The sequence below is a fragment of the Peromyscus californicus genome, unplaced genomic scaffold (assembly GCF_007827085.1).
Source record: "Peromyscus californicus insignis strain IS unplaced genomic scaffold, ASM782708v3 Scaffold_6__1_contigs__length_162567912, whole genome shotgun sequence".
Classification (NCBI taxonomy): domain Eukaryota; kingdom Metazoa; phylum Chordata; class Mammalia; order Rodentia; family Cricetidae; genus Peromyscus; species Peromyscus californicus.
The window spans coordinates 136,231,615-136,257,336 of NW_026294584.1; the positions used below are offsets into that span (position 1 = coordinate 136,231,615).

The 25,722-nt window shown below is 47.6% G+C and overlaps 1 protein-coding gene across 2 annotated transcripts; it reads left to right on the forward strand.

Moving 5' to 3' along the window:
* The first annotated feature begins 6,789 nt into the window (after nucleotides 1-6,789).
* Nucleotides 6,790-20,337, forward strand: Pex26 (peroxisomal biogenesis factor 26). 2 transcript variants are annotated; one of them, XM_052720667.1, is made up of 5 exons: nucleotides 6,866-7,915; nucleotides 8,995-9,135; nucleotides 10,757-11,067; nucleotides 14,147-14,293; nucleotides 17,568-20,337. In XM_052720667.1, exons 1-5 carry the CDS (start codon nucleotides 7,698-7,700, stop codon nucleotides 17,669-17,671), a joined length of 921 nt encoding a protein of 306 aa, XP_052576627.1. In that variant the 5' UTR covers nucleotides 6,866-7,697; the 3' UTR covers nucleotides 17,672-20,337. The 2 variants fall into 2 exon arrangements, with proteins under 2 accessions (XP_052576628.1, XP_052576627.1); XM_052720668.1 differs by lacking the exon at nucleotides 10,757-11,067 and having other exon boundaries at nucleotides 6,790-7,915; nucleotides 17,568-17,679.
* Nucleotides 20,338-25,722: the final 5,385 nt, after the last annotated feature.

Consider the following 25,722-nt stretch of genomic DNA (forward strand, 5'->3'; position numbering starts at 1 on the left):
CTCTTTGTGGTTCACACACACACACACACACACACACACACACACACACACACACACCCCTAAACACACCTTCAGGAAGAGCCCAGTGCATTAACACTTCAGCACCAAAAGTCCTTGTCGTGCTCCCCACCACCTCATGGTCAAGCCACACAACTTCAGTTGGGTCATTTATACAGCCTTGACATGATGGCACCTCCTAGAGGTTTGCAGAGAGAATCCCAGATTATCCTGTTGCCTTGGCTGTATAGAAATAAAATCAACAAGACTGGAGTTTAGCTGAGTAACTTGTAACTTTGAAATGAATGGAAACAGAACTGTTATTGGAGATCTATTTTTTTTTTTTTTTTTTTTTGGTTTTTCGAGACAGGGTTTCTTTGTGTAGCTTTGTGCCTTTCCTTTGCGCCTCACTTGGTAGTCCAGGCTGGCCTCGAACTCACAGAGATCTGCCTAGCTCTGCCTCCCAAGTGCTGGGATTAAAGGCGTGTGCCACCACCGCCTGGCTCTGGAGATCTATTATTTATCATCTATCTATCTATCTATCTATCTATCTATCTATCTATCTATCTATCTATCTATCTATCTATCATCTAGCTATCATATATATGATATCTCCAGATACCTGTGGTCTTCATTCTGTTAATCTCCAGTATTCCATCTCGTATCATCTTACTGAGCTCCAGAAGCAGCTGTCCCAGCCTCGTTTCCTTGATTGTAGTATAAGGCTCCTTCCAACCTCAAAGCTCTCTGAGTCAGAGCTATAGACTTTATTAGATGTTTCCTAGAAAACAAGAAAAAACTACTCCAGGAAGGAGACTGAAAATCACTCGTAGGCAAGAAGGCAGGCTGGGTAGCAAAGTCGGGAAAGTATTAAAACATCCCTTCCTGCTCTCTGAGGCAGTCTTGCTACAGCCAGGTTGGCCTTGAGCTCCTGATCCTCCTGCCTCAGTCTCTTGAGGGTTGGGGTAGCCGTTTCTCTTTTCTCAGGAGCTGGGCTCTCCAGCAAGGGTGTTCCAACATGAAGGTGCAATGGTGAGAACCGTTTGGAGAGGTCCCTCCAGAGCGCTGCAGGGCTACTGTTTTGTAGCATGCTGACGAGTGCAGGGATCCAGACAAGAGTGAGACCTGACCTCTCTTTAGGAAGGACGCAAATATGGGAATGACAGAATTAAAAGGAAACATGGAAATTGGGGAAGATGTATAGGAGAGGCATGAAGAAGCTGAGCACAAGTGGGAGTCTGCAGGAAGGAATAATGAACTTGAATTCGGTGGAGAGGAGAGCATTTTACCCCTTTGGCAGCAGGGTCAGGCTGAACACCTGTCCCAGGAGCATGTACTCCATATTCCAAACAGCTGTCTTTCTGTTGTGAGATTAGGTCACCTTTTCTGAATAGATGTTCTTGACTTATGGGTCAGTGAAGAAAAGTCTCCTGAGGGGGGCTCCCTGGTGAGAACCTCAGGTATCTTCAAGGTGGATGAAGAGAATTATAAATGGCTTTGTGTGTGTGTGTGTGTGTGTGTGTGTGTGTGTGTGTGTGTGTGTGTGTGTGTGAGAGAGAGAGAGAGAGAGAGAGAGAGAGAGATTGATTCTCATCCTGTAGCCCTGGCTGACCCAGAATTTACTATGTAGACCAGGCTGACCTCAAATTCAGATATCAACCTGTCTCTGCCTCCTGAGTCCTTGGATTAAAGGTGTGTGCCACCATACCTGCTTATTAATGGCTCTTTGTATGTTTGTTTTGTTTTGTATGTTTGTTTTGTTTTGTTTTATTGGTATTGGATTTAGAATAGCCAAGGGAATGCTGGGAAACTTAAGTTGGAGCTTTTCCATCGAAGACAAGGATTTGGAGCTGAGGCAGAGTCTAAGCTTTAGCAGAAACAATAAGTGGGAACAACAACAACAATAATAACGCCATTTTAAAATTAAAATATAATGACATCCTTTCCCTCCATTCAGTAACAATATTATTTGCCTTACATGGTTGCTGCCAAGCGCAAATAAGACAAGCATCATGGGTTTTGAGGAGCTGATGTGACATCCTCGGTACGAAGGAGACTCTGGGGCCCAAAGGCCTTGTTTAGTCCTTCTCTGCTGGGCTTTCATTCTGGGACCTTGGCACGTTACTCAGCCTGTTACTCTGTATCTCCCTGTCTTATCTACAAAATGAGGATGATACAAGGGCCCATGTCATAATGCTGATGATTAAGATGAGTAATGTCTTCAGCACTCTGAAGAGCACCCAGTTAGAGTCAATGCCATGCTACATACACGGAGACATCGTCATGCCAATGCCCCCTGCAGGAGGATTGCAGCTATGGTGACCACTTGCTAGGCACAGAAACTGAATTCCCACCGCATCTAAACGGGGAGGAGAAAACAGGAACCTCGAGTTCTCCTATGAACCTTGAGTCGCGGCTTATCAAAGAGCCATAAAAATGCCTGGAAGGTCTGGAGCCAGGAGGCACGCCCCTGAAGTCTTGGGAAAGCCTTGTCTCCACCCTGCTCTTACTTACCGCTTTGACTTTCACCAGGCCAAAGGTCCCTGCTTAGTGGGATCTAGTGTCTGTGGAGCATTAGCACAGATAACCTGTACTGAGGACCTATGGTTGGCTGGAACTGGTTTGAGTGAGCAGCTGTGGAGACAGTTTCCTGGCATGACAGGTCAGGCTGACCAGAGATGTGAACATTTCTGACTTTGAGCAGAGAGTTTAGCTAGAGTTGAACTCTGGGGCTGAGGATGTGTCTCAGTGAATAGACGGCTTTCCTAGTATGCATGAAGCCCTGAGTTCAATCTCTACTGCCATATAAACTGGCTGTGGTGACATATGCCTATAATCCAGCACTCAGGAGAGACAGGCAGGGAGAAGTTCAAGGTCATCCTTTGCTACATAGCAAGTTCAAGGACAGCTTGTTTCTAAATGTAAGGTCACACAGATTCTAGAGCCTGGAGGTGAAGAGCATTCTGTTCCTTGCTTGAGCCTGAATATATGACGCCAGTCATTGGCCTGAAGGATGCCACAGATTTGAAGGTTCAATGGGCTATCCCAATCTCCTGATGCTTATAGCTACCGTATGTGGCACGTGCTAGCATCCCCATCCTCAGGGAAGACGGAGGCACAGGGAAGTTGGACGGTTAGGTGGAGGTCAGCCAGCTTTGTCACAGACAGAATCAAGAATCTAACCAAAGTTTCACTTTCCTTCTCTAGATACCAAGCCACACCTGCATGTGAGGAGGTGCCCTGGGCTGAGTCCTGAGGGTGCCACACAGAAGGAAGAGCACCACATCACAGGCAGGCACTAGGAGCTGGGTTGTGATGAGGAGACCGGCGTCTTGTTAACTCTGCTGGTTTCCCCACAGTGAGATAATCCCACCAGTACAGACACTGACTCGGGCCAGGCCTTGTTGAGTGGGAGAACTGTACCTATTTCTACTCCTAGCTTATTTCAAGGATGAGCCAGTGAAAGGAAGGTAGGTACTTTCCAAACATCCGGTATCAAGGGTCCTGAGTCAGGAAAAAATCTGGCTGGCCAGGTGTAGTCTGTCATACATGTCCACTCTCACATACATAGAACAGATTGGCTTCTGTTTAGGATTGATAAATCTGCACTGGAGAAGCTGGATATACTCAGAAAAAGGGGACAGTGGGTCACAGCAGTGGTGTGTTGAGAGTCATGCAAATAAATGAAGCACATGCTTATTTTTATTAACATTTATTATGTGTATTAGTTGTACAAAATAATGGGTTTCATTGTTCTTTTTGTTGTTGTTGTTGTTTTGTTTGTTTTTTCGAGACAGGATTTCTCTGTGTAGCTTTGGTGCCTGTCCTGGATCTCACTCTGTAGACCAGGCTGGCCTTGAATTCACAGAGATCCACCTGCCTCTGGCTCCCCAGTGTGGAGATTAAAGGCGGGCGCCACCACCGCCCGGCTTCATTGTGATGTTTTAACACACGCATTTAGCACACAATGACACAATTTTATTTTTATATGAGTTTTAGCACATCCCACTCCTGCTTTAAATATCTTGACCTCATTCCGATTACTGTATCACTAACTAGAGAAATTTATTTCTGATAAGGAAAATTTTTTTTAAAGGCTATTCTGCCATCTGCTGGACAAACCTGAAATAGTGAGAAATTTGTTAGGAATTAGAAAGACTTTTCCTGGCCTCAATCTCACAGTGCTGGTGCCTCTACTTGGTGGCAGTCTCACTTGGCTGACATGTTCTTTTTTTTTTTTTTTAATTTTGAATTTGTGTGTGTGTGTGTGTGTGTGTGTGTGTGTGTGTTCTATCTTTTGCTGCTCTTTCAGTTCTGACTGTTTTTGGTCTGTGTGCACATGCTCAGCCAGAGGTTGACATTCCTCTGTTGCTCTTCGACGTATCTTTTGCGACTGGGTCTCTCACTGAACCTGGAGCCCATTGATTTGGCTATCTTGGGTAAGCAGTCAGAACCGGAGATTTTCCTGTTTCCACTTCCAGTGCCCGGATTCCAGATGTGGGCCACCGTGCCTCTCTTCTTTCTTTTTTATGTGGGTGTTGAGAATCCAAAATCAGATCCTCATACTTGCAACTAACCAGCGGAGTCACCAGTTGAGTTCTCTCCCAGTTCCTGCTCCTCTGAGTTTTCAGGGCACATTTTAAAACTCGGTTTGAGGGGCTGGAGAGATGACTCAGAGGTTAACAGCACTTGCTGCTTTTCCAGAGGACCCAGGTTTGCATTTCAGCAGCACCCACATTCACAAACACCCGTAGCTCCATATATTGGGGGATCCAATACAACACCCTCTGCTGGCCTTTGAAGGTACCAGGCACGCATGTGATACACAGACAAATATGCAGCAAAACACCTACCCACATTAAAAAAAAAATTTTAAACAACTCAGTTTGATAAACAGATGAGCTGTTATGTTTTGCAACCCCATAATTATGTTATTACTAATGATCTTTATCATTTAATGTTCAACTAGAGGTGGAGCTGATGGAACATTTTGGCAGCCTCAGTCTGCCAAAATGCACGTGCCAAGCATCTCTGCTTTGTTTTAGTGTTTTCTGCAGGGGAATAAATACTGTCTGTTGAGGAAGAAGGTCTCCTCACAATGACACAGAGAATATATTGGTTCCAAAGGTGATGCTCCAAATACTGACCCCCAATAACAAGGGCCAGTGCAGGGCAAAAAGGCCATGTTTTCTGTGTGTTCTGTCCCTGTCTCTAGACTTGCTGTTGGAAAACAAACGCAAATGCATCTACTGTGCTGGTCTCTCCATGGCTGCCCCATCTCCCTTCTCTTCCTCCTTACTCATCTGACAACACTTTTGACTGTACTTTACTTGCTTTATGTATGTATGTATGCATGCATACATGTATGTATGTATGTATGTATGTATGTATGTATGTATTTAGAAACAGGGGCCTTTCTGTGTTGTCCAGGCTGGTCTCCAATTCCTGGCCTCACAATAATCTCTCCACATCAACTGCAGGAGTAGCTGGGTCTGTAGGCATGTGCACTTGTTTATTAATAGCATTTGCTTCCTTTTGTTATTTGTTTCCTCTCATTATGATATAAGCTCCCCAAGGCTTTGTCCTTCGTTTCAATGGGACCCTCAGTGTCTAGAACAATGTCTGCCACCTACTAGCATCAGAAAGTGTTTGTAGGGCCAGTGAGATGGCTCAGTGGGTAGAGGGGCTTGCCACCAAGCCTGGTGACCTGAGGTCACCTCCAGGACACACATGGAGGAAGGAGAGACCTGACTCCTGCAGGCTGCCCTCTGACCTCCACACGTGTGCTGTGGCACCTATGTGTAGGCACACAGACAAACGTAGAAAATTAAAATATGTATATTTTAAACTCATTTATTTTATGTGAGTGTTTTGCTTACATGTATGTATGTGCACCATGTGCAAGCCTGGTGCCCCAGGAAGTCAGAAGAGGGCACCGGATCCCCTGGAACTAGAGTTACAGATGGTTGTGAGCAGCTACGTGGGTCCTGGGAATTGAACCCAGGTTTTCTGCAAGAACAAGTGCTCTTAACCACTGAGCTATCTCTCTGGTCCCTAGGGGAAAAACAAATTAAACAGTACTTTAAACGAGTAATATCCTGGGCTCTTCACCTTACATAGTCACAGTACCAGTGTCTGACAGACTTGACATTTCTGTCTCAGCTGTCTGAGGACTTGCTGCAGAGACTTAAAGACGGCTGTGTCAGTGTTAGCAACAAGAGAAAGGCATGTATGAGGTGAGCAGGCCCTGGCCTGGTGCCTAGCTGTCCTACCCAGTCTCTAAGGGAGCAGGTGATTCTAGGAAAGCTTGGGAGAGAGTTCAGAAGCTAGAGAACTGGACAAATGTAAAACAAAAAGGCTGAGGACAAATGTAGAAGAGTTAGGAAACCCTGTCTGAAGCACACAGATAATGAGTGATTTATGTATCTGTTTAAATTATATAATTGCAAGCTGGTATATAATAGCAACTGGGAGCAGTCTGATTCCTGAGTTTGAGGCCAGCATGGTCTATAAAGGGAGTTCCAAGAGAGCCAGGGCTACACAGAGAAACCCTGTCTCAACAAACAAACAAACAATATATAACAGCTGCCACTTAGCATTTTTTACTTTGGTCCCAGTACTATATTGAAAGATTGCATTACACATGTATGGCTTTGTTTTTATGATATTTTTATTTTACATAAACAATGCGGGGCCCAGGAGCTTAAGTAACTCACTTATGTGTTGTTGGTTCATCTGCTGAATACAGAGCATAGATCAGTTCTATCTCCACCCCGACATTCCTTTCAGCCAAAAAAGGCTTCCTTTGGTTTGACAGTGTTTCTGAGGCTTACTTGTTGTGTGACCTACCTCGACTATGAGGCAGAGTAATAATCGTCCTTAACTCATAGAGATGAAGAAATAACTGAGACCGCACAGAAGGCACTTCGCCTGTACCACACTTCAGAAGCATCGAACCCAGGAAGGGGAAACAGTCAGCTTTGTTGCTTCCTTTCGTTGTCTGTCCCACGCTCCCTGCTGACATCATCTCACCCTTTCGGAGGTTCAGAATAAAGGAGCAGGTAGCTCCACCTCCTTATTGGAATTTCTTCCGTCCGGCCTCTTCCGGTTAGTGAGGGACCGGTCGTATTTCACAGGGCATAGGAGATTTCACTAATGGTTCAGGTGCCCCAGCTTTTCCAACCCAAAGCTGGTGAGCGCTGGTGCGTTCTCCATGGAGGACGACAGTTTCTGGGTGCCAGAGGTTTGATGTTGTAGTCGGAACGCCCTAAGCTTCGCAGAGCCAAGAGGTCAGGACTACAACTCCCAGAGTCCCGCGCTCCAGGGCGCGCGCGTGCGCCGTAGTGGCGGGGGCGGAGGCGGAGGTGTCCGCCTCCGTAGGTTCAGAGTAGGGCTCTGTTGGCGCGCTTGTGACTCTGGTTTCTCAGGTCCTTCCAGCACTTGTCGAGGTGCCTGGCGTTTGGCAGCATCTCGACTTATGTGCAGGCCAGTCCCTCGATAGTTAGGCTCTCGGTGAGCGCAGGCTGTGCCGCGGGTCCAGCGTCTTCACGGTCCTTTCCTAGGAACTGATTTGGAGAGGCGTGGAGGGAAAGAGTACCAGGCCTGCGGGTCATCTACCGGGCCCACTCCGGATTTCCAGGAGTCTCCGGAGAAGCTGTCCTCCTGACGTGTGAGGAGACCCGGCCGAGCCCAGACTGGCTATGAAGAGCGACGCCTCGACTTCTGCAGCCCCCTTGAAAGGGCTCGGGGGCCCTTTGCGGAGCAGCGAGCCTGCGCGTGCCCTTCCGGCTGTGTCACCCGGGGCGCACCTGCTAGAGGAGGCGGCCGACCTGTTGGTGGTGCATCTGGACTTCCAAGCCGCACTAGAGACTTGCGAACGGGCTTGGCAGAGCCTGGCCGAGGAGCCCGCAAGTGGCACGTATGTGCTGGGCTGAGTTCCTTTCTGGATCCTTTTGGGGGAGGAACTCGGTCTCAGAATTTCTGGCATTGCCAGATTGCACCAACCTTACACCTTGCTTTCACTAGGAGATCCTCTCGGAGAGAGGCTGGTTGCTTATTCTGCACCCGTTACTGAGGAAGAAAGGGTCACTGTACAATAAAGAAGTCAAATCATTGCAACAGTTTGGGGGGAAGCCACAGCCAATTCTTTGCTCACTCTTTCAGTGAGGAAGGACAGGGTGAATATACATTAAGTGTTCAGTCGTAAGGGGGTTCAGTAAGCAGGCAGCAGGAGGCCTCCTTTGGGGACCCACCTATTCACTGAAGTCCTTGTCAGATCATGGAAAATGGGGGTCAAGGCAGAAGTGTGGTCTGGTCCTGTTAAGGACTGGATGAATTACTTTTAGGAAATCCTTGCTTTTTCTACTGCATAGTCCTCCTCTGGCAGCTGGGGACACCGTTTCTCTGTGGAGTGTGAACCTTCCTTAGAGCTGTGAGCTTACTAGGGAGGGAGCAGGCAGAATGAATAGTCAATGTTGATAGCAGAGAAGCAAAACCTGGAGAGATCAGCTGTGGTTTTAGTGGGGTGGAGGTTGCACAGTGAATGTTGAAGGCGTTGCTTATGGACCCTGGACGTAGATAATTCTAAAAGGCTAGCTGAGTTCCCACATGAACACCCACTCAGACACCTCCCTCCAAGCCCACTTCTCGCTAAGCAAACTGTTGACCCCACTCTCCTTCAATGCACACCTGTTGGCTGCATGCTTGCTGTGTGCCATCCCCACAGGATTACTTTTCAGCTCACTCAATTCTGATTCCACCTGGATGCAAAGATGTGTGTTGGGCAATAGCTCATTTTCCTCTAGAAGGTTTCCAGAACTTAACTGCAGGGAGAAGGGCAGTCCAAGAGACCAGTGGTGAGGCTTTGGTCCAATAAATAACAGAAAAGGTAAGGGTGGTGGCCTCCGAGTTGGAAGCTGGATACCAGTCCCCGAGTGGAAGAGGGAATGGAGAGAGGGGAAGCCCTTCTAAAGCTGACTTGAGTCTTTCTGCCGACAGTGTTGTGGAGGTGAAGTGTTCCCTGTGTGTTGTGGGGATCCAGGCTCTGGCAGAAATGGATCGGTGGAGAGAAGTCCTGTCCTGGGTCCTCCAGTATTACCAGGTTCCTGAAAAGCTTCCTCCCAAAGTCCTGGAGCTGTGGTAGGTCCTTGTTGCTGACACTGGGTCAGTGTAGGAACCCAAGTCCTCTCTTGAGTCAGGGTCTCATGACTCCTTTGTCTTCCTCCATCAGTTCCCTTCAAATTCAGGTCTCCCCACTCTGACCTCAACCCACAGGAGCTAAGGATGAGGAAGGAGGCATTTGGGTGTAGGATAAAAGAAAGGAGAGCTCACATCGGATAGTAGAGAAGCAGGCTAATGAGAGGACAGGGTCAGTCAAGCCTCCTGCGGCCTCCTGGGGATTTCTAATTCTTAAAAAAATTTTTTTTGGCGTCTATTTTGTGTATGTGGGTATGTGTATAAATGGTTGTGTGTGTGTGTGTGTGTGTGTGCGTGTGCGGTATATGTGCATGTGTATATGTGGGTGCACATGCATGTGTGCTTGGAGATCAGAGAGGGCATTTGGAGTCCTCTATCATTCTCTGCTTTATTCCTTTGAGGCAGAGGCTCTCCCTGAACCTGAAGCTCACATTCTTTCTTGGCTAGGCTGTTAGCCAGCAAGTCCCAGTGGTCCTCCTGTCTCTCCCCCCGACCCCATGCTGGGATTATAGATGTGGGTGGACCACATCCTGCTTGTTATGTGGGTGCCAGGCCCCCAACTCTGATCCTCAGGATTGCACAGCTAAAGCTCTTTTTAAAAACTATTTTACTTTTTGTTTTATTTTATTATGTGTATGGATGTTTTGCCTGAATGTATTACATGCATTGTATGCCTGTACTACATGCATGCCTGATGTCCACAGATGCCAGAAGAGGGTGCTGGATCCCCTGAAACTGCAATTACAGATCGTTGTGAGCCTCCATGTAGGTGCTAAGAATTGAACCTGGGTCCTCTGGAGGAACAGCCAGTGCTCTTAACTTCTGAGGCATCTCGAAAGCCCTTCAGTCTCTAAAATTTTTTTTTGCCCTCCAGACAGGGTTTTGCTGTATAATAGCCTTGGCTATCCTGGGACTAACTTCGTAGACCAGGCTGGCCTTGAACATGCAGAGATCTGCTTGCCTCTGCCTCCCAAGTGCTGAGATTAAAGGCATGGGACACCATGCCTTGCTAGCAATCTCTAATTCTTAAAAAAAATTCTTATTATTATTTTTAAAAATTGTGTGTGTGTGTGTGTGTGTGTGTGTGTGTGTGTACATGAATGCCAGTGCCTTTGGAGGCCAGGAGATGGTCTCAGATATCCCAGAACTGGAGTTGCAGGTGGTTGTGAGCTGTCCAGTATGGGTCTGTGAATCAAACTCCAGTCCTCTGTAAGAGCAGTGTGCACTATTAATCATTATCTCTAACCTTCCAGTTTTTAATTCTTTTTTTTTTTAAGATTTGTTATGTATACAGTGTTCTGTCTGCAGGCCAGAAGAGGGCGCCAGATCTCCTTACAGATGGTTGTGAGCCACCATGTGGTTGCTGGGAATTGAACTCAGGACCTCAGGAAGAGCAGCCAGTGCTCTTAACCACTGAGCCATCTCTCTAGCCTCCAGTTTTTAATTCTCAACAGTGTCCATGTCCCACAGGGTAGGATTGCAGAAATTTATGGGTTTGAGAATGAGTCACCTATAGAGTACTGATTCTTCTCTTTTGGGGATTGTGTTGTTTTGGGGGACACAGCATCCTTCTATACAGCAAAATGAAAGAGCCTGGAGCTGTGCTGGCTGTGGTTGATGCCTGGCTCCAAGACCCAGCCAACCAGGGTCTTCCTGAGTACGGATCATTGGCAGAACTCCACCTGTTCCGGGTGCTGCTCCCCTTGGGCCACTTGTCAGAGGCTGAGGGGCTAGCAGAGGGCTCTGCAGCTTTCAGCGAGGAGCAGCGGGAAGAAGTGCTCCAGGCCATCCACACAGCAAAGCAACAGCATACGCAGGAGCACTTGAGGCAGGAGCACCTGAGTTCTCAGGAGCACCAGAAGCTGAGCCAGCAGGGTAAGACTCAGGGCTCTCTGGCCTCTGCAAAGGGGTCCCATGGTGTCCCCTGTACCTTCTTGACTTTCCTAAGATTAGAAACGTAAGAATTTAAGTCATAGAATGGAAAGCCACTGTGTTGCACTACAAACCAAGCTAGGCTTTCTGAAGTTGGAACTCAAGGAGAGTCTACATATGGGAGGTGTTGCTGGGGGTCCCCTGGCCCTGATTTGTCTTCCAAGTGCTGGGATTAAGGGCCGGTTGTGGTAGTGTACACCTTTAATCCCAGCACTCGGGAGGCTGAGGCAGGCGGATCTCTGTGAGTTTGAGGCCAGCCTGGTCTACAGAATGAGTTCTAGGACAGCCAGGGTTACACAGAGAAACCCTGTCTTGAAAAAACAAAACAAAACAAAAAAGAAAGAAAGAAAAGTTGCTTTTCTTTGGGGGTCTGATTAGTCATTTCCTTGGGATCCTCTCACTGGATTTTTGCATTCATCATGCTGGCTGTGATACACACACAGTTTAACTAGGTAATTTATGAAATAAAAATGACCTCCTTCAGCTTTGGGTCTTTGTGCCCGGCCTCCTCTCTGCCTTCACTTAACTAGAGCTTTTGAATGTTTTGTTTTTTCAGCTGAGGTCTGCCTTGTTCATTAGTGTGCAGTTGTGCTACCCAGTGGCTTCTGGTCACATCCTCACAAGGCAGTGGAGTAGGGCTGGGAGTGGGATTGTTCTGTTACAGGAACTTAAAGGCCTTTGGCTCCAAACCATTTTTGCTCCTCAGTCCTTTCGGTTCCCATTCCTTCAGTCTGTGTGTGAATACTTCCAAGATTAGAACATTACCTGTCTCCTGGAGTGTGCCTTCTGTCTTTTTTAATGATTTATTTTTATTATTTTAAATTATGTCTATGTATGTGTCTGTATACGGATATGCCCGTGTGAATGCAGGTGCCCATGGAGGCTAGAGACATCAGATCCCCCTGGAGCTGGAGTTATAGGCAGTTTTGAACCCCACAGCGTGGATGCCAGGAACTGAACATATACTATGTGTATGTGTAGAAATAATATGTGGCCGGGCGGTGGTGGCGCACGCCTTTAATCCCAGCACTCGGGAGGCAGAGCCAGGCGGATCTCTGTGAGTTCGAGGCCAGCCTGGGCTACCAAGTGAGTCCCAGGAAAGGCGCAAAGCTACACAGAGAAATCCTGTCTCGAAAAACCAAAAAAAAAAAAAAAAAAAAAAAAAGAAATAATATGTGAAGCCGGGAGGTGGTGGCGCATGCCTTTAATCCCAGCACTTGGGAGGCAGAAGCAGGCGGATCTCTACAGAATAAGTTCCAGGAAAGGCTCCAAAGCTACACAGAGAAACCCTGTCTCAAAAACCAAATGAAAACAAAACAAAAGAAATAATATGTGTGTGTGTTTATTGTAGAAAAGGTTGCTATGATATCACTTTATTGTGTGGTGGAATAAATCAACTAAATAAAAATTTAGGTATGACAAAAATGATAGTAAATTAAACAAAACAAAAAAACAAAACACACCAAAATTAACAGACCAAAAGACTATACAATTCAGTGAACGTCTATACGGTTTGAATAGCCATTCGGAACAGAAGCTTTGGAGTTTCACTTTGGATTTTCTACTTCCACATTGAATATATTTTTATGTACTTAGTCACCATCAGAGACAAAGTATCTGTTTCAGAGCAGAACTAGAAGACAATTGGCTTTATACCTTCCTTCAGCATCTTCTGTCTTTGGACAGCTTGGGGATTGTTAAATTTTCCTCTTTTTAAAATTTACATGAAAGCCTGTTATTTTTTTTTTTTTTTTTTTTTTTTTTGATTTTTCAAGACAGGGTTTCTCTGTATAGCTTTGCGCCTTTCCTGGTCTCGCTCTGTAGACCAGGCTGGCCTCGAACTCACAGAGATCCGCCTGCCTCTGCCTCCCGAGTGCTGGGATTAAAGGCGTGCGCCACCACCGCCCGGCGAAAGCCTGTTATTTTAATCAGGAAATTATAATCCTTTTCTCCAAAGTACTCTTCTCTGTGGACCTCCTGGGATCATCTTACTTCTTTGCTAGCAGGCTGTTGGTTTCAGGAGCTGCCTGTGGCTGCCAGGCCGTCCACCATTGCCTTAGTTAGGTTTCTGTTGTTGTGATAAAACAACCAAAAGCAACTTGGGGAGGAAAGGGTTTATTTCATCTTGCACTTCCGCATCATAATCCAGCATTAAAGGAAGTCAGGGCAGGCACTGAAGACAGGAACCTGGAGGCAGGAACCGACTCAGAAGCCATGGAGGAGTGCTGCTTACTGGTTTGCTCCTCATGGTTTGTTCAGCCTGCTTTACTTATAGAACCCAGGACCATCACCCAGGGATGGTCCCGCCCCCTGTGGGATAGGCTCACCCACATCGATAATTAATGAAGAAAATTCTCCACAGGCTTGCAGGTCTGGTGGGGACATTGTCTCAGTAGAGGTTCTCTCTTCCCATTCTAGTCTGTGCCAAGGTGACATGAAAATTAACAGCACAGCCGTAATCTCTGTGGCAGGTCCAGGGGCTTCTGTCAGGACTGGCACCACTTGTCTTTGGGCTACTAGTAGTCATGATTTTATTCACAATCCCAGTCTTGATTCTCTACTGCATATATTAAAACCCTTTATTTCTCTGTGGTAATGGTCACTAGTAAGGCTCTGAGTTGTTTCACATGTCAGTTTGTAACATGAAGAATGTTGTAAAATAAGGGGGCTGTTTTCAGACACGCTTACATAGCTGAGTGGGTCTTGTGTGCGCTGACTGTGTCTTCATAGAGCCTGTCCTTAAAACGTCTTTGGTCGGCTGAGGGTGTAGCTCAATGGTAGAATAATTGCCAAGCATCTGCAAGGTCATGGATCCATCCCCAGCATTGCGAGAGCCAAACAAACCCCCAAACAAACAATGCCGTTTTTAGAGCTTTCGAGTTTTCTTTGGAACTATCTCATGAGCTGTACAAGGAAACCATTCTCGTTCTGTTTTGATTGACTCTTCAGCTCTAGCTCAAGGCTCAGAGCCCGGGAAGCTGATTTGCCCGACTCACCCTGCAATGCTCTGTCCCCTGGTCAGGTTCATTCTCCTGGAAGTTGATGTCACTGCTGAGGTTGCTTCGCCAGCTTTGGGGCTCTGTGACAAGCCACCTCCTCTCTCAGCCCTTCAAAAAGAGCCTCCTGGCCGCCTTGATCCTCTGTCTGTTGGTTCTGCGGTTTGACCCAGGTGAGTGAATGGCACCTACGGCAGGGCCTGTGGGAGCAGGTGCTGCTGGGCGGGAGCCACCCCCTGTGACACTGTGACATTGTTCTCTGAGCCTCTTCCATAAAGAATACGTGTCAGCCTCACCTGGAAGGAGAGACCAGGCCTAGAACCTAGGAGAGCAGTTGGAGAACATTCACCACCCTGCTGATGGAGTCACCTAGGCCTCTGCTCCACCCAGAGACGATCTCTAGACAGAATGCAAGATAAGGAAGCCTTCCTCATCATAACACCTGAAATAGTCTGTTGATCCAAGTGTCTCCTGGCTAGTGTGACCTTGAAGTTGTAAATGAAATCTGGTGCACTTTAGAAGGTGTGGGAAAATAACTGGAATTGATCTTCTGGTTACAGAACCTTCCCTGCTGCTGTGTGCTGGGCCTCAGGGTGCCTAGTCTCTTCTGCTTCACTTGAGAGAGAGATGAGCTTTCCGGGTGAGACTTGGGAAGGCACCTGATTTTGTGATCACCCAGATGTGCAGACACTGGGCCACCGTTAGGGGACCACTATTTGAGAAACATACCCCGACCCTTAAAAAAAAAAAGGCAAGGTCTTGCTGTGTAGTACAGAATGTCCTCAAACGGTTTTGTTTCAGCCTCCCAAATGCTGGGAATGTAGGTGCGCATCACCAGGCCAGGTTTTCTGCCTTACTTTCTCTGAGTTGTCAGTCTCTGCTTTTCGCAAGAATTTAGACTTAGGATAGAATTATGCAACTTTCCAAAACCAAGGGGAAATGAAAAACCTTAAGTTTAGTCCATGCCTTTTCTTTCATTTTTGGTTGAGAATCCAATAACCAGAGAGGTCAAGTGACTAGACCAGAGTCCACAGTTTGCCTGCTTTCAAAGCTGCCACCTTTTGACTTCAGGTCCCGGCTTTCCTCACTCCCCTTTTCTGTGGTCAGAGTTGGTTTAACCCTTTGCTGGACTCGGAGCGGGAATGTCCCCTCTGGACAGCTCTGTTGGTTGTACAGAAAAGTCACGGGCAGCTTCCAGAAACACTATGAAAAAGATGGGTGAGCAGCCATACCCGACGTGGGCCACACACAGTCTCGGGACTGGAAGAACAGATTTAAGAAAGGGAAGTGTAGTTTGTGTGATTTTTGTCTGTCCCCGACTGTCTGCTTTGTAGGCGTGATAAGAATTTAGAAATTCCTTATGACTTCCCCTAAACACTTTTGTGTCATTAATGCTGATCTAAACGGTGACGCAGAAAGCCGTTTGAACTTGGCTGTGCACTGGGCCGCTCAGAGCTTCCTCAGGAGAGGAGGACCTGGGGGTGGACTGCAAATAGAACTTGGAAGAAGAAGGTCAGTTGATGTAAAGAAAAAAAACATGTATGGAGGGTCGGGGTAGTGTTTGGTGGTAGATGGCATATGTAGCGTGTGTGAAGCACGGGGTTCCCTCCCCAGCCTTAGAGGAATAAATAAATCCCTTTCTCTCTCCACCCCCTCTGCATTGTGTGTGTGTGTGTGTGTGTGTGTGTGTGTGTGTGTGTGTGTGTTTGCGTGCATATGTGCACAAGCATAGATTCGAGGTTGATGCTGGGTGCTTTCTTACTCTCCACATCGTCGTCATCGTCATCGTCATCATCGTCAAGACTGGGGATTAGATCTAGGGCCACACACTTGTGGGGCAAGTGTCCTGAGCTCCAGCCCAGGCCTTCCACCTTAGTCTTTGAGTCTCTTCAGTGAACCTGGAGCTTGCTGTGGGATCGCAGGCTTGTGTGTGTTCCCACTGTGCCTGGCTTGTGTGTGTGTGTGTGTATGTGTGTGTGTGTGTGTGTGTGTGTGTTCCCACTGTGCCTGGCTTGTGTTCCCACCATGCCTGGTTTGTGTGTGTGTGTGTGTTCCCACCATGCCTGGTTTGTGTGTGTGTGTGTGTGTGTGTTCCCACCATGCCTGGCTTGTGTGTGTTGTGTGTGTGTTCCCACCATGCCTGGCTTGTGTGTGTTCCCACCATGCCTGGCTTGTGTGTGCCTGGCTTTCACATGGGTGTTCAGGATTCAAACCAACGTCTTCACACTTGTTCCGCAGCACTTTACCCACCAAGCCCTTTCCTCAGCCCTGAACACTGCTCCTCCCCATTTTGAAGGGCAGGTCTGTGTGTTGCTCAGCCTCGCCTCAACCTCTAGTCCCAGCTGAAGCTCCAGCCTCAGCCTTCTAAGGACCTGGGATACTTTTATTGTTTAAGAAAGAAATATGTATTTCTTATTTGGAGGCCAGGGAGGAGCTGAGATACCATGCTTGCCTGGTATGTACTGGGGCCTGGGTTCCCATGTGACCTGGTGTGGCACATCCCTGTGCTCCCAGAATTTAGGGAATGAAGGCAGAAAGGTCAGAGGGCCAGTCATCCTTGTCTGTAGAAGTCCCAGGCCAGCCTGGGCTACATAAGACCCTGTCTCAAACAAAACAAAACAACCTACCCAGATCAAACCAAAACAAAGATGGAAATATATATTTCTTGTTTGCTTTTTTAAATCTGTAATCCAAACAAGGAGAATAAACAAAGGGTAGATTTTCATTTTTAATGTAGTTAATCTCTGGTAAAATAGGTAATATTGTCGTAAGGCTCCAAACTGAAAAAGAAATAGAAAGGTACAGAAGGTAGTGAAAATCTCCCAGAATGACTCTCCTCATGGGCAGCCATTGCTACCAGTGTATTTCTTTTTCTCATGAAGTAGAATTGGGGCTTAATAAGCATTGTTTTTAGACTTTAAAAAAGTGTGTATGAGTCTGCATGTGTGTGTGCTGCACCACATGCCATGCCTGGTGCTTTTGGAGGCCAGAAGTGTTGGATCCCCTGGAACTGGTATTACAGATGGTCGTGAGTCTCCATGTGGATGCTGGGAACTGAACCCAGGCCTTTGCAAGAGCGGCGAGTGCTCTTAACCACTGAGCATCTCTCCAGCCCCAATAAAAATATTTTAATATAGGCCGAAGCATGGGACTGAAGAAAGAGAGGCCCTCAGAAGGAAGCGGGACGCACCTGGAAGCGCAGGTGTGGGCTTCTGAGAGTCACCAGCGTCTGTGTATATATCAGAAAGATTCAGATGTAATAGGTCTGGATTCCCTTTCTAGATTATTTAAGGTTATTGTAATTCTAGTGGAGAAAACATATCTCAGAGAAAGAGAAATTCCTTGTTATTGAGGAGGCTTCGAACAGCAGGAGGCCCAGATGTGTTTTCTAGCCACCATGGAGGGGCTGAGGGAAAAGCACTCATGGTAGGTTTTCCTTCCCCACAGCAACTCCTTCTTCGCTGCCCCTCCTCTACCAGCTGGTCCAGCTCTTTCGCCGGATCCAGAAGGCCACACTCTCTCGGCTCTACCCACTTGCCCTCCGTGACTGAGTGGTCCTACCTCGGCTGCCGTGGCCTCTTGCAGTCACATCTACAGAAGCAGAAACGTTGTGTCCGGTGGCTGAGCTCCAGCTGGCACTTTGGGGGTGGGCCCACGTCGTTCCAGAGAGAGTGACAAAGGCAGGTGAGCTGGCTTGCTGCCTTGGACCCTCCCTTTGGCATCCCACTGTGAGGGGGCCTCAAAGGGAGTGTGGAAATAGCGGTGCCCAAGGCCCAGCCGCCCAGAACAGAGGTCTGGCTGCCCAGAACAGTTCTCTTACCTCTTACTGCAACAGCTCCTCAAAAAGGAGGGGTTCCAGAGCAGGGAATGTGTCTCGAAACACTGTTTTCTTGACAAAGGCAGAGGGTGCTTTCCAGGCTGGGTGCTAAGGGAGCTGGGGGTTCACAAACATCTGGTGGAGTGGCCTTTAGCCTTCCGCTTCTGAGAAACTTACCTCTGAGAATTACTCCACAGCGCAGTATTTGAATTCGAGTGAAACTAGAGCTGCCTCTTCTCCATGCTCTCCCACAGTCGACCATCCCCTCCCACTGGTCCTCCAGTCGGGCAGGAGGCTTCTGCCTGAGGCGTTTTGCTATTCAGGCAGAATGTGGCTTCTGGCCCACCCAGGTGACTGCTGGGAGCAAAGTGAGCCTGCCTGACCTTATCTCTGGGGAATGTGATCTTCCTTGGTGCCTCTTAGTCTTAGCTCAGTTTTCCAGGATGCCAGGGGCCAAGCACAGCTCTCGTGGACCCACTGTACCCCACTACCCTTTGGCCTGTCCGGCTAGCTCTGGTACACACTGTGGCAGGTCCCTCTCTGTGCCCTGATGTCCTAGTTGCTCTCTGTGGTTTGTATAATGCCCGTGTGGCATGGGAAGTAGGCCAGTCTCGGAGCTCTGAGAGCTGAAAATGGAACTGGGTAATCAGGTGATCTGGAAGAGCTGTGGGGGCTGGGCCGAGGGGGCTGATGGGGGGCCGAAGGGACAAACCCCAGGGACGAGGCGCTGGGCTTGCTTCAGCTTTTCTTTTGATGACCACAAAGGTCTCGAATGTTTCTGTCTAAATAAATGCAGAGCATTCTGGTCCCACCAGTATGGCGGCCCTCAGCCGGCCACCCACGCCGGATCTCTGTCAGAGTGGATGATGGGAATGCAGAGAGGGTTTGCTAGCTTTTTGCTCGTTGATTTTTAGGAACTGTGAGTCAACAGTTTCTCCTTAGAAGAGGAAACTTGACAGACACTTAGAATTCCATCTGAATCCTGAGGACTTGGGAGCCATGATAGCCTTTCCCTGTCAGTTTGTGTATGGCTTTTAAATAGACCCCAGCTCACTGGGAAAGAAAAGGACTCAGGAAGGGTTGAAATCCCTTGACAAGGATTCCTTTCTTGCTTGCTTTTGAGATGGGAGTTTCACTATTGTTACCCAACTTGGCCCAGAACTCCAGGGCTCGAGCGATGAACTCCACCTACCAGCTTCTTGAATATTTGTGACTCATGCACTTTATGAGAATGATTTTGAAATGAGAATTTGGACATTCACTGCCCTAGAAAAAGCTCCTTAATGGCTTCCATGGCCACAGGATACAAATGCAGATTCTTCTGAAAGGAAACTTAGGCCCAGTGTTTGCAGGTTTGGCTGATAGCTCCTTTGCTGTGCTGCCCTGTTCCCTGGGCACGCTATATTCTAGCTGCCAGGCCCTGCTCAGGCCTCTGCTGTGGCTTAGCTGTTACTGCTGGAGGGTCTTGTAGCAGCTCTGACCCAGGAGACCCTTGGCTTTTCAGACTTGCTCAAGGGGTACCTAACATCCTTCTGTAGCTCTTTCTCTTTCCCAGCCTCCATCTCAAGCCCCTCCTGCAGTGGTGACTTGATGGTAGTGGGATTGTTTGCCTCCTCCAGTGCTGGAGCTCTTTGAAGCTGCAGAGCAAGGCTCACATCCCTGCTCTGCTGTGTGGGTGACTGTTGGGCAGAGTTCAGCCTTCTCATCTGTAAGTCAGCCCTTATCTCCCAGGGACTCGCACATGCGTAAATGGGCACTTAGGAAGCTGTTGGCATGTTCTCCTGCCCTGAGGAAGAGTTCTTGTGAGTGGTTGCTGAGCCGAGGCCTAGCTGAGCATGCGTAAGTGCTCAGAGGGGTGAACAAGTGGGTGACTGGAGAGGGCGTGTGCTTTTGGCAACGTGTGCGGTCCCATGCTATGAAACCCGGACTGTATAGGCTTGGTTGTGCCCAGTTTGTCTTTCCGCTCTCTCCTGATCCTCTCCGTGGGGCTCTGGTTATCGCCCTGAATGCTGCAGGGCTGTCTGTACCCAGCCCTAACCACCTGCCAGTTAGGTGAGGAACTTGTAACCCAAACTGCTGCTGTTACTTTGGCCTTTCCAAGGATGTAGGCTGGTCCTCAGCTCTGGGCTTAACAAGGTCAGAGTGAAGGGAGGGCCTTCTTGGTAGACCAGTACGGTAGCCATCAGCCAAAGGTGGCTTTTGAGCATGAAATGTGGCTCATCTATGTAGACATATTCTGTGATTGTAAAACGTACACACTAGATGTCAAAGACCAAGTACTAAAACATAAAAATAAAAACTAAAATAAAAGAATGGAAATACAAAGATTTTTATATTGATTGAATGTTGAAATGATAATATTTTGAATATATTGGGTTAAATAAAATCTACTGAAACTAATTTCAGCCGTTTCTACTTTTTGTAGTGTGGCTTTTGGAGTGTTTAAAATGTCTTATGCTGCATGCATTTGAATAGTGCCATTCAAGACACCACACATACTGGCCTGTTTCAGAGGGGGATTGATGTCCGAGAAGAGCAGTGCATGCTGGGATTGGGAGATGCTGGGTCTAGAGCCGGCTCAGTTGCAGATGGTATCTTGCAGCCACCTTCTTTTTCAGTTAACGAAACCGAGACTCAGAAAGGTGAAACCATTTGTCCTAAGTCACAGCCTGAATAAGACCCAGGCCTCCTGACCCTCCTAGTGTTCTTACCCGGCCCCTCCCGCCCCAGTCTTCTCTGCCGCTCTCTGGCTGGAGTTCATGGTTAAGAGGGAGATGTCTCAGAGAGGGAAAACTAGATAGAATCGATCAGTTTCCAGGTGTCTGCAGTGTGTGACATAGAACAGGTGTTCTGACTTAAGGGGTGCTTGGGATAGCCGGAGCAGGAGTCCCGTGCTTAGACAGGAGGCTGGGCTGGCGTGGGTGGGTGGGTGGGATCAGGTGGAGGTGGGCAGGCAGCAGTAGAGCAGCAGGAGAGCTGGCCCTTAAAGGAGGACATGAAGTTCTAAGAAGATGAGAGGCATGTAATGTCCCCTGCTCTTTGCACGTATATGTACATATGCATACATTTGCATGTAATATGCACATGTGTATACGAAGACATAAATATATTAGAGGTTTACACATACAAAGCTATACATAAGTTACAAAAGGGTTATTTTGGGAAAGAAAATCTGTCCCTTCCACACATTCATTCCTATGCCTCATTTTCTGCCCCAGGGCAACTGCTGTTCACCTACCCTTCAAGTTTTCCTTTCTCTTACACAATAATAGTGTATTACTGCTCTTACACACCCTTGCCACACTTAAAAAGAAAAAAAATCCCCAACCACTTCATTAATCAAGGGGACTTTGCCCCCAGTGAGCACAGGTGGATCTGCCTCATTTTTCATAGCTGTCTAACAAGATCACTTTTTCATTTAAAAACAAAACCAGGGGCCGGGGAGATGGCTTAGTGGCTAAGATCACTCATCATTGTTGCAGAGGCCCCTGGCATGCTTCCCAGCACCCACATGGTGGCTCAGCTATCAACAACTCCAGTTCCCGGGGATCTGACACCCTCCTCTGACCTCCTCAGGTACCAAGCACATAAGTTGTATACACACATACATGCAGGCAAAATACTCGCACCCGTAAATAAATCTAAGAGTTAAAAACAAAAACCCAGCCGGGCGGTGGTAGTGCACGCCTTTAATCCCAGCACTCGGGAGGCAGAGGCAGGCGGATCTCTGTGAGTTTGAGGCCAGCCTGGTCTACAGAGCGAGTTCCAGGACAGGCTCCAAAGCTACACAAAGGAACCCTGTCTCGAAAAACCAAAACAAAAACCAAACAAACAAAAAACAAAAACAACTTTCAAGATGGTATCTGGCCGTATTGCCAGGACTGGCCTTGAACTCCTGCTTCAGCCTCCTGAGTGCCGGCACCCTGGCCTCATTTTCCTATCACATTGCTGGAATCTGTCTCCCTCTCCCAGGTTTAAGATCCACAGGAGATGGTCAGAACTCTTCACTATCACTTCACACAGAGCGGCTGCCGGAGTAGCCCCCATGGTCACTGCCCCAGCCGCAGTCTGGGTGTCTGGCTGGAGGGCAGGCCTGTGTATACTCTGTCTGGACTTCCGGTTTTCCCTAAGCCTGTAGTCTGCTCCTGCCGCTGCTGGAAGAAGACATGACTGAAAGAGAAAGGTCTGGTGTCAACAGCCTACAGGGAACTGTGAGGGATGGCCTGACTTTCCTCTCTTTGTACGGAAAAGCTGCAGGAATAGTGAACTCGGACCTCTGCCCCCCCTTTGGGGTGTGGTGAGTTTACCGTCTACCTTAGTTCGGCAAGCTGCTACGGCCTGGCCCTGGCTGACCTCACTCTGCTCTATGCTCTCCCTCTGTTTATTTCCTCCTTTAGTGTGTTGACTAGAAGTTAAATGCAGTGGGCACGGTGCCTTGAGCCGTTTCGTAGGCCCTACTCTGGATTAAGTCAATCCAGACGGTGTTAGTTAGCCTCTAGGCCTTTTGATGACTCACATGCTCCCCTCTTTTCTGGTGCTGGGAATGGATGTAATTCGGGGTCTCACACATGCTAGACGTAACCGAGACCACTCAGCTGGACCCCAGCCCTGTGTTCCCTGACTTAAAAGCATTGCTTCAACCTGTCCACTTATCTGAGGTCACAATGTTCACAATTTCAGTTGCTACTGGTTAACCTCGGAGGGTCCCAAACTGAATGTGTGCAATACAGTAAGATTCTGAGAAAGAGAGCGAGAACATGCCTATCATTTATTACAGTGTTACTGTGATCATTCTAATGACTGTCAAGTATGTGATTAGTTATATACTGCATCCAATTTATAAACTTAAAATTTTATTTAATTGTTGTGTGTGTGTATATTCATGTCACAGCACCTGTGTGGATGTCAGAGGACACCTGTGGGAATTGGTTCTTTCCCTTCACCATGTGGGTCCCAGGGATCAACCTTAGTCTTCAGGCTTGGCTGCAAATACCTTATCTCCTGAGCCACCTTGCTAGCTCCCGACTTATTAATTAATTAATAATTAATTAATTAATTAATTGATAATTAATTAGAGACAGGGTTTTTCTGTGGTTCAGCCCTGGCTGTCCTGGGACTCACTTTGTAGACCAGGCTGGCCTCAAACTCACAGAGACCCACCTGCCTCTGCTTCCCAAGTGTTGGGATTAAAGGCCTGCACCACCGCCACTCAGCACAGCCCCCAATTTATTATCTTTATCATGTATACTCCAATTCAGATGTGTATGATATACATATGTTATCTATATTAGGATTTGCCATTATCCTTAGTCTCAGGGCATCCACTAGGGGGAGTCTCTCCACTTCTTAAGTAAGGCAGGGGTACTGTGTGTGTGTGTTTGTGTGTGTGCAGCATGATGATCCACCTAACCAAGCTCGCCTCAAGCTGAACTCACTATGTAGCAGAGGATGGCCTTGAGCTCCCCACGCTGCTGGGTTTAGGCCTGTGTTACCATGACTGTGTTAGCTTTGTCAAGTTTTGTTTTGTTTTTAATGTAAATGCCTAACCTTGGCAGCTTGAGAACCTGTGGAGGAAATAGTTTGCTCTTGAGAGAAACTGAGGGGTAGTTAGGCATTCTCTGTTCCAAGGGAAATGAACTTGGGATAGGGCTATAGCATGGTGGCCTGGCTACCAGGGCCAGATCTGAACACAAGCTGGAGATTGTGTGGCCCACTTCTAGTTTGAATGCTTCTGACCCAAGCTCATGTCTTTCTCCTACTTTCCAGTAGCCTCTTGAAACTGTTTAGCACCCCTTGCCCCTCTCCTCCTGCCTGAGGTGGGAGTGTTGGAGTAGATGGAGATTGACAAGCATAAGATGATGTTTGAAGACTTGGTTGAAAATCCAAGCAATTTTTTTTTTTTTTTTGAGACAGGGTTTCTTTGTGTAGTTTTGGTGTCTGTCCTGGATCTCGCTCTGTAGACCAGGCTGGCCTCGAACTCACAGAGATCTGCCTAGCTCTGCCTCCCAAGCGCTGAGATTAAAGGCGTGCGCCACCACCACCCAGCAAAAAACCCAAACAATTTTTGTAGACATTTTTCAGTTTGAAACAAAACAAAACACTTTAAGAATAATATCCTGTTATTTATATGGAGATGTTTCTTGGGCAGAAAACCAATTTGTATGGCTAAATTGTAACCAACAGTTCTCACCCTCAGAGATGTTCTGGAATAAAGATTTCATACCCCCCTCCCTCCCCCACCCTGTACTGGGGATAGAATCCAGGATCTGAAGCATGCTAGGCTGTGCTCTATCCCTGAGCCTCTCCGTCAGCCCTCTACCTTTGTATAAATGCCTTTTTCCCCAGAGTGGCAGTACACCATCCCTTGCTCAGATGCATGCCTTCACCTCCTCTGTGTGCTGTGGAGTGTTGCTTATGTATAGGGAGGTGGGGTGAGTGCTCCAGGGTGTGATGGAGATTGTTTTTCTCATCTTTTGCTCTCTCTTGGAAACTAGTTTTATCTCTGTGAATTCAACTACCACTACCTTCACTTGGAAATTTCCCAGCTCTGTTTCTGACCTCTCAGGGTTTGCTTGTCCCCATTCCCAGCTACAGAGAGAACTCGGACCCATGCAGAGCCCGCCATGTTCCCATTCCCAACCGTCAGCCTTTGCTCTTGTTACTCACTGGCTCAGTCCCAAACATACTCATGTCTAACGTTGTCTGTTCTTCATGTTTCCATAGTGTATCTAACCTGATAGCAACTCACTCTTCAGCCATGTTCCTTTTTCTGTGAGGTCAATGCTGTTGCCACTCCCGAAGTATGTTTCTCTTTTCAGGCATGTTCTTGCACCTAATAATAAACCGTTCATTTCATTCAGTCAAGAGGCACATTTTGAGGGGGCTAATAGAGTGTCTGTCCTGCCTCATACTGCTGAGATGTATCGAAGCACTTTCCGTATATTAACCAATTGTATCTTGCAACACACCGGTGAGGCAGGGATCGAGATGACAAAGTAGACAGAGCAGAGCTCAGAAACTTGCTTTGCTTGGCTGTTTAGTGGTGCTGGGATTCGAACCTAGGCAGACTGGCGCCAGAGGTCAAATTCTTACCTTCCACTGTTGCACTTAGAATGAAGCTCTCTCTATTCGTAAGAGGCCATGTAATAAAGATGAGTTGAATGGAGTTGGATTCTGGTCTTGAGAGTCAGAGGAAAGAGAGAATAGAAGCAGCAGAAGTTGGGGAGCCAGAAAGGACAAGATTAAGACTAAGAGGTGAGGGCGGGAAGGAGGAAGGACCAGTTTGGGTACCTGTTTCAGTAGTGTCCTTGCTCAACTCACAAGCACTATATTGACAATGACAGAGGGTTTGGTGACTCTACCAAGATGACTCAGGTGGACGAGCCCCACTCCTGGTTACCACTGGTCTCAGCTGGATTCTGGCAGATCAACTGCCTCTTCTGAAAGGAGCCTGTCCAAGCGGTTGTCTGAGATCCTGCTTCCTCTTCCTCGTCTAGTACAAAGCTGGGAGCTGGCGAAATGGCCAGTGATCCTACGAGAGATGCCTTCATATCCATTCCTAGTCTCTCTTTGGCAGGGGATGGCAGCCACCTTCCAGCACACACTCACACCTCGAGAGAATTCTGAGGAGCTTAGCCCCTCTCCTCTCAGTAGTAGTGTTCTGTTCCATTCATGGGTTTGATGGTCTCCTAGATGAACAACGATGACTTGTTTTCATAGATGCTGAAGACAACGGCCAAAAGACATGCCTGTGTGTGTGTGTGTGTGTGTGTGTGTGTGTGTGTG